The 17,215-nt window shown below is 35.2% G+C and overlaps 1 protein-coding gene across 10 annotated transcripts in view; it reads left to right on the top strand.

Annotated features, from left to right (window-relative positions):
• The window catches only part of ZRANB3 (zinc finger RANBP2-type containing 3), a 216,270-nt gene that overhangs the window by 119,159 nt on the left and 79,896 nt on the right, over nt 1-17,215 (top strand). For 8 of the 10 annotated variants that reach the window (XR_011428187.1, XR_011428186.1, XM_070240766.1 and 5 more), the window contains one exon: nt 3,718-3,803. The exons of 1 other annotated variant lie outside the window; for it this stretch is intronic. Coding sequence is in view for 5 of the 9 variants with exons in the window: in XM_070240766.1 (XP_070096867.1) it covers nt 3,718-3,803 (86 nt within the window). In the remaining 4 variants the exon portion in view is untranslated. Of the gene's footprint in view, nt 1-3,717; nt 3,804-9,825; nt 9,880-17,215 lie in introns of those variants that run through there. One more of the 10 variants, XM_023622829.2, reaches the window with a different exon arrangement.

The following is a 17,215-nucleotide window of genomic DNA, read 5'->3' as shown; positions in this document are numbered from 1 at the left end:
TCTTACATTTTTTTGCTCTTGGATACCTACTGGAAGTGGGAGAATGGAACCTACATAATTTACTTATGTTCCAAAATTATGTCACTGAATAATAGGATTAATTATACTTTTATTAAAAAAAGATGAAATATGTCTTTTAAGAAAGACATAAAAAGATATGTATATTTTAAATTATAATAGTAAAATGAATACTTACCTATTGGTTACCTACTATAAGAAAGAGAGCATTGACAATACAATAAAGGCCCTTGTGTCCCACTGTGATTACATGCCAGTACTTTCACCCCTCCTGCACAGTAGCCACTGTCCAAAGCAAGGGTAAATCCTGGTTTTGTGGATCCTGATAGTTATACAGTTTGGAGATGTTTGGGACTCTCTAAGAAAAAAAATATAAAATTACAAATTCTAAGTTAGGTGTTTTGAAACTGAGAAGTGTGAGTCCTCCAACTTTGTTTTTCTTTTGTAAGATTATTTTGGGCATTTGAGTCCCTTGAATTTCCATATGGCTTTTTTGTAGTTTGGCAATTTTTGTAAAGAATCCAGCTTGGATTTTCATAGGTTTTGTGTTGAATCTGCAGATCACTTTGGAGAGTATTGCCATCTTAGCAATATTAATTAAGTCTTCAAATTCATGAAAATGGGATATCTTTCAGTTTATTTGGTTCTTTAATTATTTTCCAACAGTGCTTTGTAGTTTTCACAGTATAAGTCTTATGCTTCTTTTGTTAAATATTTTATTCTTTTTGATGCTATTGTCAATGGAATTGTGTTCTTAATTTCATTTGCAGAATGTTCATTACAAGTGTATAGAAATACAATTGATTTCTATATATTGATCTTGTATTCTGCAACCTTGCTGAACTCACTTATTAGTTCTAATAGTTTTTTAGTGGATTTCTTAGGGTTTTCTGTATATAAGAACATCTCATCTGCAAATAGAGGTAGTTTTACTTATTCCTTTCCAGTGCAGATGCCTTTTATTTCATTTTCTTGCTTAATTGCCCTGGCTAGGACTTCCAGTACAATTTTGAATAGAAGTGGTGAGAGTGAACATTCTTGTTTTTCTCCTGATCTTAGGGGGAAAGCATTCAGTCTTTCACATTTAAGTGTGTTACCTGTGTGTTTTTGTAGATTTCTTTTACCATGCTGAGTAAGTTGCTTTGTATCCCTTGTTTATTGAGTGTTTAATCATGAAAGGCTATTAAATTTTGTCAAATGCTTTTTTTGCATTTATTGAGATAATCATATGGTTTTTGTCCCTTATTCTGTTGATATGGTGTATAATATTAACTGGCTTTCAGACAGTAAACCAACCTTGCTTTGTGGAATAACTCTCACTTGATCATGGTATATAATCCTTTTATATGTTGCTGGATTCAGTTTGCTAATATTTTGTTGATGATTATTGTGTCTGTATTCATAAGAGATGTGGGTCTGTAGTTTTCTTGTTGTATCTTTACCTGGTTTTGGTATCAAGGTGTTACTGGCCTCATAGAGTGAGTTGGAAAGTGTTTCCTTCTCTTCCATTTTTGAGAAGAGTTTGCAAAAGATTGGTGTTACTTCTTTTTTCAAATGTTTGATAGAATTCAATGGTAAAGCTATCTAGGCCCAAGCTTTTCTTTGTTGGTAGTTTTTAGGTTAGTAATTCAGTCTCTTCACTGAATTTGTATCTATTCAGGTTATCTATTTCTTCTTGAGTCACTTTTGGTACTTTGTGTCTTTCTAGGAATTTGTGCATTTCATCTAAATTATCTAATTTATTGGCATACATTTATTCATAGTATTCCATTATAATCCCTCGTATTTCTTTGAGGTTGATAGTAATGTCCCCTCTTTCATTCTTGATTTTAGTAATTTGAATCTTCTCTCTATTTTTTCTTGGCCAGTCTAGCTACAATTTTGTTCTTTCTAAGAACCAAGTTTTGGTTTCGTTGATTTTTCTCTGTTGTTTTTCTGTTCTCTATTTTGTTTATTTCTATTCTCATCTTGATGATGTTATTCCTTCTGTTTGTTTTGGGTTTAGTTTGCTCTTCCTTTTCTGTTATCTTAAGGTGGAAAGTTACGTTATTGATTTGAGTTTTTTCTTTTTAGTATAGGCATATACAGATATAAATTTCCTCCTAAGTACTACTTTCACTGCATCGCACGTTTTCGTATGTTGTTTCCTCAATTTCATTTATCTCAAAGTCTTTTCTGATTTCTAATTTCCCTTGTGATTTCTTTTTGACCCAGTGGTTATTTAGTAGTATGTCGTCATGTGAAAAGGATGTAAAGCAACAAAACCACTTTGGAAAACACTTTGGCACTTCCTTAAGAAGTTAAAAATAGAGTTACCATAAGACTTAGCAATTCCATTCCAGATATATACCCAAGAGAATTGAAAACATACGTTCACAAAAAATCTGTATGCAGATGTTCAGAGTAGCATTATTCATGATAACCAAAAAGTGTAAAAAAAGCCAATGTTCATAACTGATGGATGGATAAACAAAATGCAGCCGTAAAAAAGAGTGAAGTACTGATACATTCTACAACATGAGTGAGCCTTGAAAATATTATGCTGAGTCAAAGAAGCCAGACATGATGGCTAGATATTGTATGATTTCATTTATATGAAATGTTTAGAATAGGCAAATTCATGGAGAAAGAAAGTAGATTAGTGGTTGCCAGAACTAGGGAGAGGGGGAATGGTAAATGACAGGTAATGGGTATGAGGTTTACTTTAGGAGTGATAAAAATTTTCCGGAATTAGTTAGTGGTGATTGAGGCACGACTTTGTGAATACACTAAAAGCCACTGAATTGTGCACTTTAAAAGTATGAACAATAAAAATGGTATATGAATTATATCTCAATAAAACTGGTTTCTTTTAAAAGCATATTAAATAACAGTAAGGCAATTCTATGTGTAGCCTATCAAAGTTATAAAAATGAAAAGATTTCATGATACTATTGATGGAAATGTAAATTGGGACCGTCTTTTTACAGTGCAACACAGTGACATCTATCAAGTTTTAAAAAGCATATACCTTAAACCCACTGTTTCATTTCTAAAAATATACCCTACAAACCCATCTAATAGAAATGCAGATGGGTGTATGGATGGATGGATAGATAGATGATTGATAGATGTAGGTACCTATACCTACACCTATATTTATTTATATATAACACATATACACACACAGACTTACCCAAAGTTATTAATTTTTGTAACTGCATAAAAGCTAGAAACAGCCTATATGTCCATTATTAGGAGATTCTTTAAATATTTTACAGTACATCTACTTAATATTGTATTGCTTTGCAGACTTTAAATGGTGCTTTATTATTAAAGTAATACATTGCTTGTATAATTTTTAAAAGTAAGTAAAAGTAGGTATATATGTACTTTAATGATGTCTAAGATATTTTTGGGGGGACAAAATTATGGTTGTATATGGATAATATGGCCCTCTTCATGTGAATAAAAGAGAATATATCCCTATGCTTACATAAGCATACAAAATAAATAAATGGATACTCAAGGAAAGGAAAGCAGTTACCCCTGAAGAGCAGGATGGCAGGATTGGAGGACGAGGGGATGGAGGAGCCTTGAGGAAGAAGAGGTAGATTTTCTTTTTCATTTTTTATGATTTTTTTCAACTGGGATTTATCATAGTAATAATAATTTACTTGAAAATATTACAACATACTGAGAATACTTGTATCGTTACAGCTTTTCATGCAGATTGAAGCTCTCTTTCCTCAAAAATTTGGAACATGGACTGACTATGCCAAAAGATACTGTAATGCACGCATCAGGTATGACAGATTATTTTCTATAAGTTTTAATGCTCACATATTTACCAAGAACATTAAGCTTTATTAGTCATTCTTTGTTCCAGTGTTTTTCAAACTTGTGGTAGCTATGGAATAATTGCTTCAAGTAAAATCTTGTGAGAATGACCTATTTATAAAATAAATAAAAGGAGCAGATATGGCAGTTTTTCTTTATTTCTACTTTCCACTTATTTTATTTATTTGTTTATCTTTTGAGGAAGATTAGCCCTGAGCTAACATCTGCCGCCAATCCTCCTCTTGTTGCTGAGGAAGACTGGCCCTGAGCTAACATCCATGCCCATCTTCCTCTACTTAATATGTGGGACCCCTGCCACAACAGCATGGCTTGACAAGCGGTGCGTAGGTCCACACCCAGGATCCGAACTTGTGAACTCTGGGCTGCCAAAGCCCACTGCACCACCGGGCCAGCCCCAGTTATTTTATTTTTGAGATTACTTACTTGTATTAACTAGATAAGCGTGCACTTATACAAAAGTGAAAAGTGTCCATTCCGCTTGTGTCCCCCAGCCAACCATTTCCCTTCCCAGGTAACCAGGTTGGCAGTTTCTTGTGTACCCTTCTGGAGGTACTCCCTGCAGGGGAAAGCACATATGATTTTACGTGTATAATATTATTTCATTGTATTTCTTCATATGTAGTAGTATAATATGTGCATTGTTCTGTAGTTTGCTGTCTTGTCCTAATATTTATTGGAGATCCTTACATATCAGTTACTGAAAGAGTTTTGACATTCCTTTTAAATGCTGCATGTATTCCACTGTTTGGATGTGCTATAATTTATTTATGCAGTCTATTATTAATAGATATTTGCTTGTGGTATATAGCTGTTGCACACAGTGCAGCAATGAATATCTTTTCACATGTTGAGAGGTAGCATATTATAGTGGCAAAGAGCATGTGAAACTAGAGCTGAACCACCTGTGTTTTATCTTCATGTCCAGTTCTTACCAGATGTTTTCTTTTAGGAAAGTGTTTTGCCTCCCCATACCTTAGTTCCTTCAGCTCTAAAAACAGGGAATAATTATTCCTGCCTCAGAGAGTTATTATGAGAGCTATTATGAGACATTAGCTAATATTTTTAAAGGGCTTGAACGGTGACTGGCACATACTGAACACTCAATAATCTTTAATTATTTTAATATCTCACATCACACACATGGTAATAAATCTGTAAGATAAATTTATTGAAGTGGAATTACTGGTACAAAATGCATGTGCATTTTTATATTTTATAGATTTTTGCAAATTATGCTCCACAGAAGTTATACCAGTTTATATTTCCATCAGCAGTAATACTGTCTCTCCCCCACACCTTGCCAACATGTTCAAATATAAATTATTTTATTTTGTCAATGTGACCTGATAGTGGTTTTAATACATATTTGTCTTCTTACGTTATTAAATGCAGTCGAGCATTTTTTCATACATGTAAGAGTCATTGGTACTTTGTTTCTGCTAGGTGTCTACTTATGTTCTTTGCCCTTTGTTCTACTAAATATATTGGCTTTTGTTTTCTTAGTGATATACTGGAAATCTTTATATATTATAGAAATCAGCTCTTTGTCTGTAACAGGGGTCCCTCACGTCTTTTCCTAATGTGTGTGTGTGTTTTCTTTTTTCCTTTCTGCAATTCCCTCAAATAACCTGTGTGATCGTGGTGTTCTCATGCTTTTTAAAGGCTCTAGAGCATGGAGATAGAAGGAGTCCTTCCAAATTGTTTGTATGAAGGCAGTTTAACGTTGATACCAAAATCAGACAAGATAGCAGGAAAAAAAGAAAACAAAGACCTTTTCTACTTAAGACTTTAAATGCGTAAGTCCTTAATGTTAGTATAATCCAGAAACTCATTAAGAGGCCTAATATATTAACCATATGCAAATGGATTCATATCAGGATTGCAAGCATAGTTTGATATTAGGAAATGTATTAATATAATTAGCCATGTTAATAATGAAAAGGAAAAACTTCATTTCATCACCTCCAGATATGCAAAGATGTAATTTGATGAAATTCAGCATCCAGCCTTGAATATAGTTTTTACTAATTTTAAAGTAAATATGTGTGTTTATTTAGATACATATATACACATCCAATATATATGTTTGTGTGTGGGTGTGTGTGTGTGTGGGTGTTTTAAGCCCAAAACCACCATCATATGAAACACTAAAACCAAGGCAAGGATGCTCCCTGTCACCAGTTTACCTCTTTTTTGGAGGTGCTAATCACTTCAATTACTCAGAAAAAAAATAAGAGGTAAAAATTGGAAAGAAAAAGGCAAAATTATCATTATTTGCATTGGTTGCTATTTATTTGGAAGACCTGAGAGTATCAGCTGAAAATTTTTTAAAACAAAAGAGAATTCATTAAGGTGTCCTAGCACAAAGTTACTCTCAAAAAGTCAGTTGTCTTTCTCTACACAAATGATAATAAATAGTTTTAAAATATAATGCCCATGATTCTAGATGGCGTGATTCTAGATATTGTTGGGAAGCTCTTAATGATAATTCTTGTAGTCTAAAAATGCCAAAATTTTGCCTACATAAAACATACATATTTAACTGAATTTACCTTTTGGGGACTAGGAAAACCTAAGGGGTCAGAAAGCTTTTTTGGGGGGGCGGGGCTAGGGGGGAGATTAGCCCTGAGCTAACATCTGCTGCCAATCCTCCTCCTCTTTTTTGCTGAGTAAGACTGGCCCTGAGCTAACATCCATGCCCATCTTCGTCTGCTTTATATGTGGAACGCCTGCCACAGCATGACTTGCCAAGCAGTGTCATGTCGGCACCCAGGATCTGAACGGGCGAATCCCGGGCCACCAAAGGGGAACGTGCGAACTTAACCGCTGTGCCACCGGGCCAGCCCTGTTGTTTTCTGATTAGGACTTGTCCTATGACAACAGAGGTGTATTTCTGTCTCTTTCTTGCTTATTAATGCAAACACTGTTTCAAAGAATCGTGTATCTTTATGAAATGCTTTATGACTGAGGAGGTTGTGTTTTATTTCCTGTTTACTTGAGAAAGCCATTTCTAGATTATTATCATGCTCCTCAAAAGGCATTTTCTTTCAGATTCCATTTCAAAAGTTTTATCTTATTCCTTCACTTCTTTATCTCAAAAGCACTATGGTTCCATAGATTCTAATTCAGATCAAGGCAATTCCTGGCATTTTAAGTTAGTCTGTAGAATGTTAATTTTTTTTCCACAGTGTTTTGATTCTATGAAGGTGTCATTTTCACACTATAATTTTGCAGAAAGCAAATTATGATTAGTTATGCAATTCTAGACCCGTATTTTATCTTTGAAATGTCATGACTGTAATCAAAATAAAGTTAAGTGAAGCTTGAGAAAAATATGTTTGCCTTTATAAAATTTATTAAATACATACGTGATGGCAAACAGAAGTGTACTAATGTGAATGTGGATCAGAGATGAGAAGTCTGGGTGTAGGTAACCACCTCCCTGGTTTGATTGGAGAGGCGCAGAGAAAGTATTACTCAAGCAGAATGTCCCATCTCCAAAATACCTTACATCATTCACTCCACTGGGTTATATTTAGAGGAAGCTATAAATACAAACAGGATCTGGAGAAGGCAGCACATTCACTTGTCAAGCATTAGCACATTAGAGCTGGAAAAGACTTTCCAGATCACCTCGTCCCTCTCTGTCGTTTTATAGCAAACTGGCGAGGTTAAATGGCTTGCTCTGTGTATGACTTCCTCCTACATTTTTTTCCCTTTTCCTGGCAGTGAGAAAGACTTAGGAAATGGCGACTTTAATAAATGTTCTTCTGCATAGAAAAAGAGAACATGTAGATAATCCAGCTGTGTATCCTGCTATCAGCAGCCACCTTCCAAAGGCACACTGTGGGAAGACATATGTGTCCTCCCTCATGTCATGCTTAAAGGTTAAGAATATCCCAGAATATCTTCATAGTAACTTATCAAATTTTCTGAACTTTCTTTGTTGCTGATATTTTGTGCCCGTTCCACCTCTTAAGAGAAGTATTTATCTGCATTTTTACGAGAGGGAAAATGCTGGGTGATAATACATATTAAAGGTATTTATAGCCATTCCCTGAAAGTGTTAATTAATAGGTCATTGTCAGCTTTAAGAAATGTCTCTTATGGAATTGCACTGTTCTTTGTCCTCAGCACTGTCACATTTAATGTTCTCATCTATGGCTAAATAGAGGTCAGGTCTATTCCATTTGCAAATAGCTCAAATCTGAAAGAAACAGTTAATATAGTATATGGCAGAGATAAGCTTGAAAAGTAATTAGATAAAATTTAATAGGATAAATTTCTCGCTTACGCTTAGAAAGTCTGCTTTGTGTGGACGGGATTTGAGAAATCCTCACCTGTTATCAGTAGTTCAGTTTAAACAGACTTCTGGTTTTGAATAACCTGAGTCTAAATTGAAGTCAGCTGTCTGTCATAACTGATAAAAATAAAGTAATATTAGGACACAGTAATCAAAGTAACATCCAGAGTAAAGGATGGTTCTACTCCACTCATTAATTAGAGTACATCTGGAGTATGGTTTAATTTTGAGTTAATCCATTCATTCAAAAAATATTTATAGGGTACCCGTTATATGCCATGCCGTGTGTTAGGCATCAAGTTTGCGTTAGGGAACAAGAGCCACATGGTCCCAGGCTTCCCTGCATTTTCAAGTCAAACACTAACCGATAGTTACTGTTGTGATGAGTGCCATAAAAGAGAAGTGAAGATTGTGAAGGCAGAGTTTAGCAGAGTGAACTAATCAAGTCACAGAAAACAGAAGAGGCATCCTGTGAATAACTGATATTTATTTGCATTCCAGGAAGAGGAATTTTATATGCTAAGGCCCAGAGCGAGAGAGACTGCTATGCCTTTGAGGAATTAAAAGAAGTCTGGTTCAGCTGAGAACTCTGAGCTAGTGCAATCTTGTTCTATATCCTCATAGCAGTAAGAAGACATTGGAGAGTGTTTTGTTTTGTTCTTTAGTAATCAATATTGTGGGGTATTTTTTTTTATTGTAAAATACACATAATAAAATTTACCATTTGAACTATTTTTAAGTGTATGGTTCAGTGACATTAAGTGCATTCACGTTGTTGTGCAACCATCACCACCATCCACCTGCAGAACATTTTCATCATCCCAAACTAAAACTCTGTGCCCATTAAATAATAGCTCCCCATGCCCTCCTCCTGGCCCCTGCATTGTGGGATTTTAAAGCACGGAAGAGACATGCATGATTAGATTTACAATTTTGTTTGTTATTTTTTTAGACGACATTTTCACGTGGTTCAAAATTCTAAACCTATAGTAGAGTATATACTTTGAAAAATCTCCCTTTCACCTCAGTTTCCCTCCCTTTAGGCAATTATATGTAGTTTTTTGTTTTTGTTTTTGTTTTTTTCTATATGTAGTGTTTAATTTTTCCACAGAAATTGTGTGCATTTTCAAGCAAATTCATGTTTTTTACATAGTTCATAGTATATTGTAAACATACATTGTTTTGCACTTTTCTTATTTGTCCTTTTTTTTGCATACATCCGGAACGTCATCCTTTTTTATGGCTGCATGGTATTGAGAATATATCCTAGTTTCTAGTGTGGCAGGAAGTTGAGGGAGTTTGCATATGATGGCTTTTATTTTCTCTGTGAATGGAGAGGATAGTCATGTGTTCAGAGAAATGGAAAAGTAGAGGGTTAAAAGTTTGATGAATGTTGACATGGTATGAAATTTTGCTGAATGGGAGAAGGAAATAACAAGATTAGTGTGGTAACATTAGTGGCAGCACTGAGAAACCATTGAGAGCAGCAGTTCTAGATTTTTAGTGGAACCAGGCTTCCCTAAGCTATGATTTCCCCAGCAACACCCGGCAGCCTGGGTATAGGCTTGGAAAAGCCTTATAGTTGGATCCATCGAAGATTTTTTTATCAAAGATGTTTTTTTTTCACCAGCTTGTGATGCATGGACTGTGGGCCAAGGAAAATTATGCTATATTGATAAGAATAAAGCTAATGTATGAACTTGGAATTCAAAAACGAGGTAAGGAAGGATGTGACGACAGGAAGAATATTGTGATTATGGTAAAAAGTGGAGCAGTCAGTTGACTGAAAGGTCCTGATGAGAGAGTGAAGATATAGTGGGTTTGAATGAGCAAGTGGGCTAGAAGGATGGGGGTGGGAGAGAGTAGAATGTCTGAATTTACCAAGTAGAGTTTTTTTCAGGACCACTTATAGCCGTGGGAGTGGAATGGTTGCAGTAGATTTCAGGTCTCTGGAGACTAGGTATATGAAGAATTGAGAGAGAGCTAAAAGTCATATTTTAAGAAGCCTGTTAACAAATGAAAACATATCTTGGAAAGGGTGACCAGGATAATGAAGGGATTTCATATTCAGCTCTACAAATGCCTAATATTATTGATTGCCTACTATATTTAAGACATTATTTCAGAGCTGCCGGCGATACAAAGATGAGTAAGACATAGTGCTTGTCCTTATGAAGCCTATAGGAATTTGAAAAAGAGAAGACCTAGAGGGAACAAGTCCTTAAATATTTAAAGATCTGTCATTTTTAAAGGAATTAGACTTTTGTCTTTGTGGCCTCAGAGGGCAAAACTATTATTAAGGAGTGAAACTTAATAGGGAAGTAGATTTTGGCTTAATATGAGGAAGAACTTGTAAAATATACATACTTATTAATGTATATATGATGAACAATAAAAATATGTAACACTGTAACAATAAAAATGGAAAGGAAAAATACCATAATCCAAGTATACTAACAAGTAAATTGTTTTCATTTTTATTTATTTCTACCTTGTCCATATATCTAATAGTTTTTACATAGTTTTAACATAGCCTACATGTAATGCTATCATCTGCTAATTTCACTTACATCACCTTGTTCCATGCTTTATTGTCTTTATAAGTTTTTTTATTTCCTTTATTTTTGCTAATTTAAAGATACTTTATTGCTTTTGGGAAAATAATTAAACTTATTTTAACAAGTTAAACAAAGAGAAAAATTTTTTTTTAAATAAGTACAAATCAACTGAAATCTCACTGTCCAGAGATAACCGTTACTAATGTGTTTTGGTAACTTTCCCTCTGGATAGCTTCTCTGCTTAGGTAGATAAGGACAGATAGATAGGCAATTTTATATAAATAGGGCTATATTATACATACTCTTCTGTAATATGCTCTTCCATTTAGCACTACTTTTAGGATATCTTTCTATATCAATAAGTAAAATACATCATTTTTATTGGCTACGTGATATTGCATTTTATATATAAGATACTATGCTGTGTATTTTTTTTTCTTTGAGGAAGACTGGCCCTGAGCTAACATCCATGCTCATCTTCCTCTACTTTATATGTGGGACGCCTCCCACAGCATGGCTTGATAAGTGGTTGGTAGATCGGCACCCGGGATCCAAACCAGTGAACCCGGGGCCACCAAAGCAGAACATGTGAACTTAACTACTGCACCACCTGGCTGGCCCCTATGCCGTGTAGTTTAGATGTAACATCTTTAATTCTTTCAACAATCCTACAAGGTTGATGATATTGTATAGATTTTATAGATGAATAAACTGAGATTTGAAATGGTTAAGTAACTTGTCTAAATCATAAAACTAAAAAGTAAAAGAGCAGCAATTTAAGCATCCTTTGCCGCCACTTTTCTTTCCTTCTCTTTCTAGTCCTAGATTTATTTGGTAATTCAGTGTCCACGTTTATATGATTAAATAAACAGAATAAATGGACTAAATAAATGAATTTTATTCTCTAATAAATCAAGTACTTGACTGTTCCTTTCTTGGTCAATTTTTTTATCTTATAATTATTTATTTCCTTCCCCCCCACTCCCATCTTTTGGTTTTCCATATAGCCATCACTCTTTTTTTACTCAAAGACTCTAATAGCTTTGTCAGCTTCCAAAAGGTCTTAGAAGCACCAAGCATATAAAATAATTTTTTTTTTTTTTTTTGCATTTTTTCTGGAGCCCTCCCTTCCACAGGCTTCTGTTCTGCTCCAATCTGGACTGGTTTTTCTTTACGCATGGTACATAGCTGTCATCTTGAATTTTCTTTTGTGATTCTGCTCTATTGGATTCCCAAATTCCTGGATTCCATAGCTTTTGTTTTTTAGTGTATTTTCTGGTCTTCTTTTTACTATTTTATTACAGAAAAAATTTAATATATACAGAAGTAGGCAGAATAGTATAACGAACCCCCTATGTACTCTTTATCAGCTTCAACATTTATCAACTCAGGACCAATCTTGTTTTAGCTATACTCCCATCTACCTGCACCACCCCATATTATTTTGAAGCAAAGTCTAGACAGCACATTTTATTCCTAAAATATTTCAGTATATATCTCTAAAGAGTAAGGTCTGTTTTTTAAAAAACAATTAGTTATAATACAATCATACCTAAAAAATTAAAATTAGTAATAATCCCTTAATATCATTAAAAAATCTAGTAAATGTTCAAACTTCTAGTTATCTTGTTAATATCATAATTTTACAGTTCTTTTTTTTTAAGGTTTTGTCCCCATAGTTTGTTTGAGTCAGTGCCTAAATAAGGCTCACACATTACAAATGATAGATATCTCTTATCTCTCTCAATCTCTAGGTTTCTCTTCTATTTCCTTTATTTATTTATTTTTAATTTGTTTAAACTAAATTGTTACTATAATCCAGATTTCTCTACTTGCATAATGTTGTTTAACATGTTCCTCTGTCCTCTATATTTCTATATCAGTATAAAGATGTAGAGACTTTTTTGTTGTTGTTTTGCAATTATACTTTTATGGGGATGTTGTATTCTCGCATTAGGAGGCCCATGATCTAAGGCCTCTCTTTTTGTGATGTTAGCAGCTGTCAATATTAGTACATGATCTGTTAAATCATTAGGCGTTGCGAAATGGTGATATTCTAACATTCTTTCTTCATTTATTAGTTGACATGCCTCTCTAAAGGAAAACTTGTACTCATCTACTATTTGGACACTCAGTGGTTCAGTTAGTTTGGAAAAGTCAGGAAAATGCTTAATTTTTCCTTTTTATTTTTGAGTTTTGAAAATAATAAGTTGTTTTCCTAGTATTCTCTAATGGTGTCCAATGAGGGTTTTTATTTTTGAAATTAGTGAGTGTAAGTCCTCCAACTTTGTTTTTTTTTCAAGATTGTTTTGTCTGTTCTGTTTCCTTTGCATTTTCGTCTAAATTTTAGGATCAGCTTGTCAGTTTCTGCAAAGATGTCAGCTGGGATTTGATAGAGATTGTGTTGAACCTGTACAGCAATGTTATTTTCCCGTTTTACAGATGGGAATTGTGAGGATTAAAAGACTTAAGTGATGGGTCCAACATTATGCAACCCATAGACAGAGAAATGAAAATTCAAACACAGGTCATCTGGCTTGCTCTCCCAGGATCTTCTTACTACACCATGCATCTTACTTCCAACCAGGACTATGATGCCAGCCCTGGTGCCTCTACTTCATCTCCTTTTGTTTCTCTTTTCTCTTTTCTCCCTTTGTCTCTCTGTCACTTTCTTGTACAACCTTAGCCCTCCCCTTAATTCACTAATAGTGGGAATTCTCCTGTACTATGTCTGTTGAGCCCCTTTTGCAAGAATAGAACATGGTTTTGCAGATGTTGAAAACTAGTTGCCATCTCATGATGGGCATCCAGCTTGCCTCAGAGTGTCTTTGTGTGGTGACATGAGTCCTGATTTGCTTTTATGGTCCAGTTCGTTCGGAATTAAGATGTCATGAGGATAAGCTCTGGGGAGAAGGGATTTTATCATTAATGCCTCATGAATTATTTCTTGGGAAATATACGTATTTCTTTGCACAACGTCTTGGAAAATGTGAAAAAAGAGATATGGTGAGGGTTGCATGTTAACTTACTTTCTGCTAGTCCTGAGGTATAGCTTACTGCCAGATTCTGTTAAATTTGTTTCTTTCTGCTAATTGGTTTTTTCTAGGTCTTTGTTAATTCTTTTTAGGATTGGTTATCTGAGTCAGGGTTGATATTATGAGGTTGGCTTAATGTTTTCAGGGACAGATGCCAGGGTCTGGTAAGAAAGCATAGATTCTCAAGGGCTGAAACTAAACTCTAGTCCTCTAGCTTCTTTGATATTAATTTTCTTCCCTGATCTTCTTTAGCCTTGCCAGAAATTCCAGTTTTCTTCTGAATGCTCAGAAATAGCCAGATGAAAGAGGTGCATAGGGCAAGGGATGAGGAAAGGGCATGGAGCTTCCATGCCCTCTCTGGGTGCTCCATTCTGCCCCAAATCCCCATGTGTTCACCAACCCAGAAGCTCTATAGTCAATTGATTTTTGACAAAGATGCAGGGCAGTTCTATGGAGAAAGATGTCTTTTCAACAAATGTTCCTGGAACAATTAGATATCCATATGCAAAAAAAGAAAAGAGAAGCAGCTCAATGCATATCTCACACCATATGTAAAATTTAACTAAAAATGGATTATAGAGGATTCTGGGAAGGTGGTGGAGTTGGAAGCATCAAGAATCTGTTTTCCCACCTAGACAATTGCACTGGCAGAATCTGTCTGATGTCACTATTTATGAAACTGTGGAGTATATTGAAGATTTGCAACTTCCAGGGAAAGGCTTGGACAATAAATTGTGCTTAATTTCAGTCAATTCCAGCTTTTACCACAGTAACAGCTGCCTGTCTTCCATCTCCAGCCCAAAGACAGACAGCTATATATGTGTTCCTGGAGCAACTAGTACATAGCTTGTGGGAGCCAGGGTTCACAAAAAGGACCCTGTCCTCCAAATATCAAAGATCTGTGTTCTGGACACTGATTGCTGCCTCTAATCACAGAGGTGCAGATGAAGTGGGAGCATCCATTGTTGTTGCACCTCCCCACCTTGTTGCAAGTCCCTTCCCTTCTGGCTAAAATGAGTTTCAGGGAATTTAAGGGGTCAGTGCCATCCCCTCCTCTTTATTTTTCTATTTTTCCCCCTTTTGGAGCCAGACATTAAATACTAGGACATTCAAGAACAACTGAAGGTGACCACACATACCCAGGGAAAGGCACAGTCTCAGAAAATAACTGGGAAGACCTTAAGTTTATACCTCAGGCCGATCCTTGGCGCAGAGACAGCCCACAAAGATCAAAGAAACAAGAACAACAAAACCCAGCAGAACATAGGGAATGGGGAGAATCTGATTTATAGAGTTATCACATAATTAGATTCAAATGTCCAGTTTTCAACAAAACAATCTTAAGGCAAAGAAACAGGAAAGTATGGCCCATTCAAAGGAAAAATATGAATCAACAGAAACTGTCCCTGAAAAAGACCTGATGACAGATCTCATAGACAAAGACTAAAACAACTGCCTTAAAAATGCTCAAAGAGGGGCTGGTCTGGTGGCATAGTGGTTAAATTCACGTGCTCTGCTGCAGCGGCCCAGGGTTCACCGGTTTGGATCCCAGACACAGACCTACGCATTGCTTATCCAGCCATGCTGTAACAGGCGTCCCACATATAAAATAGAGAAAGATGGACACAAATATTAGCTCAGGGCCAATCTTCCTCAGCAAAAAGAGGAGGATTGGTGACAGATGTTAGCTCAGGGCTAATCTTCCTGAAAAACAAACAAACAAAAAAAGTGCTCAGAGAACTAAAGGAAGATGTGGCAAAAGTCAAGAAAATTATGTATGAATAAAATGTAAATATTAATAAAGAGATAGAAAACCTAAAAAAGAAACCAAAAAGAAATTCTGGAGCTGAAAAGTACAATAACTGACATGAAAAATTCAACAGAGGGATTCAAAGGCAGATTTGAGCAGCTAGAGGTAAGAATCAGAGAACTTGAAGATAAGACAATGGAAATTATTCAGGCTGAGGAGTAGAAAGAAAAAAAAATGAAGAGAAGTGAATAGAACCTAAAGGATCTGTGTGAACCATAAAACAGACCAACATATGCATTCTGGGAGTTCTGGGAGAGAAAAGGAAAGGGGCAGAGAGAATATTTGAAGAAATAAGGACTGAAAACTTCCCAAATTTGGTAAAGACATGATTATAAACATCCAAGAAGCTCAACAAACTCCAAGATGAATTCAAAGAGACCCACACCAACGCACATTATAATCAAACTTTCTAAAGATAAAGACAAAGAGAATCTTGAAAGCAACAAGATAGAAGCAGCTCATCACATACAAGCGATCCTCAAAAAGATTATCAGCAGGGGTCCAGCCGGTGGCATGGTGGTTAAGTCCACATGCTCCACTTCAGCAGCCCAGGGTTCACGGGTTTGGATCACAGGCACGGACCTACACACCACTCATCAAGCCGTGCTGTGGCAGTGTCCCATATACAAAAAATGAGGAAGATTGGCACATGTATTAGCTCAGGGCCAATCTTCCTCACCAAAAGAAATACAGGATTATCAGCAGATCTCTAATCAGAAACTTTGGAAGCTAGAAGGCAGTGGGATGATATTATCATGTGATCCACTAATTTCACTTCTGAGTATATATCTAAAAGAATTGAAAGTAGGGTCTTGAAGAGATATTTGTACACCCATGTTCATACCAACATTACTTAGAATAGCTAACATGTGGAAACAACATAAGTGTCCATCAGCAGGTAAATAGATCAGCAAAATGTGGTTTATACATACAATGGAATATTATTGAGCCTTATAAAGGAAAGGAATTCTGACATATGCTATAACGTGGATGAACCTTGGGGACGTTATGTGAAGTGCAATAAGCCTGTCTCCAAAAGACAAATACTATGTAATTTCACTTACATAAGGTACTTAGATTAGTCAAAATCATACAGACAGAAAGTAGAATGGTAGTTGCCAGGGGCTGGGGGTAGGGGAAAATGAAGAGTTATTGCTTAATGGGTATAGAGTTTCAGTTTTACAAGATGAAAAGAATTTTGGAGATGAATAGTAGTGATGGTTATACAGCATTGTGAGCATATTTAATATTGCTGAACTATTCACTTAAAAATGGTTAAAGTGGTAAATTTTATGTTATGTGTATTTACCATAATTTAAAAATTGAAAAAGTCAATTAAAAATGGATTGTAAACTGAAATATAAAACCTAAAACTATAAAACTTCTCAAAGGAAATAAAGGGAAAGTTCTTTGTGATCTTGGCTTAGGTAAATGCTTTTTATATAGGATGCAAAAAAACATGAACCACAGAAGACAAAAGTGATGAAATTTACTTCATAAAAATTGAAAAGCTCTCTTCCAGGGACACTGGTAATTGAATGGACAAGCCACAGACTAGGAGAAAATATTTGTAAAGCATATATTTGATAAAGGAATATATAAATTCATATATATGTATAATTATATAAATTTTAAAATGCACAAAACGAAT

Source organism: Equus caballus, chromosome 18 (assembly GCF_041296265.1).
Source record: "Equus caballus isolate H_3958 breed thoroughbred chromosome 18, TB-T2T, whole genome shotgun sequence".
Lineage (NCBI taxonomy): Eukaryota > Metazoa > Chordata > Mammalia > Perissodactyla > Equidae > Equus > Equus caballus.
The sequence above is the reverse complement of the archived record's forward strand: the minus strand, read 5'-3'. Positions and strand labels throughout refer to the sequence as shown.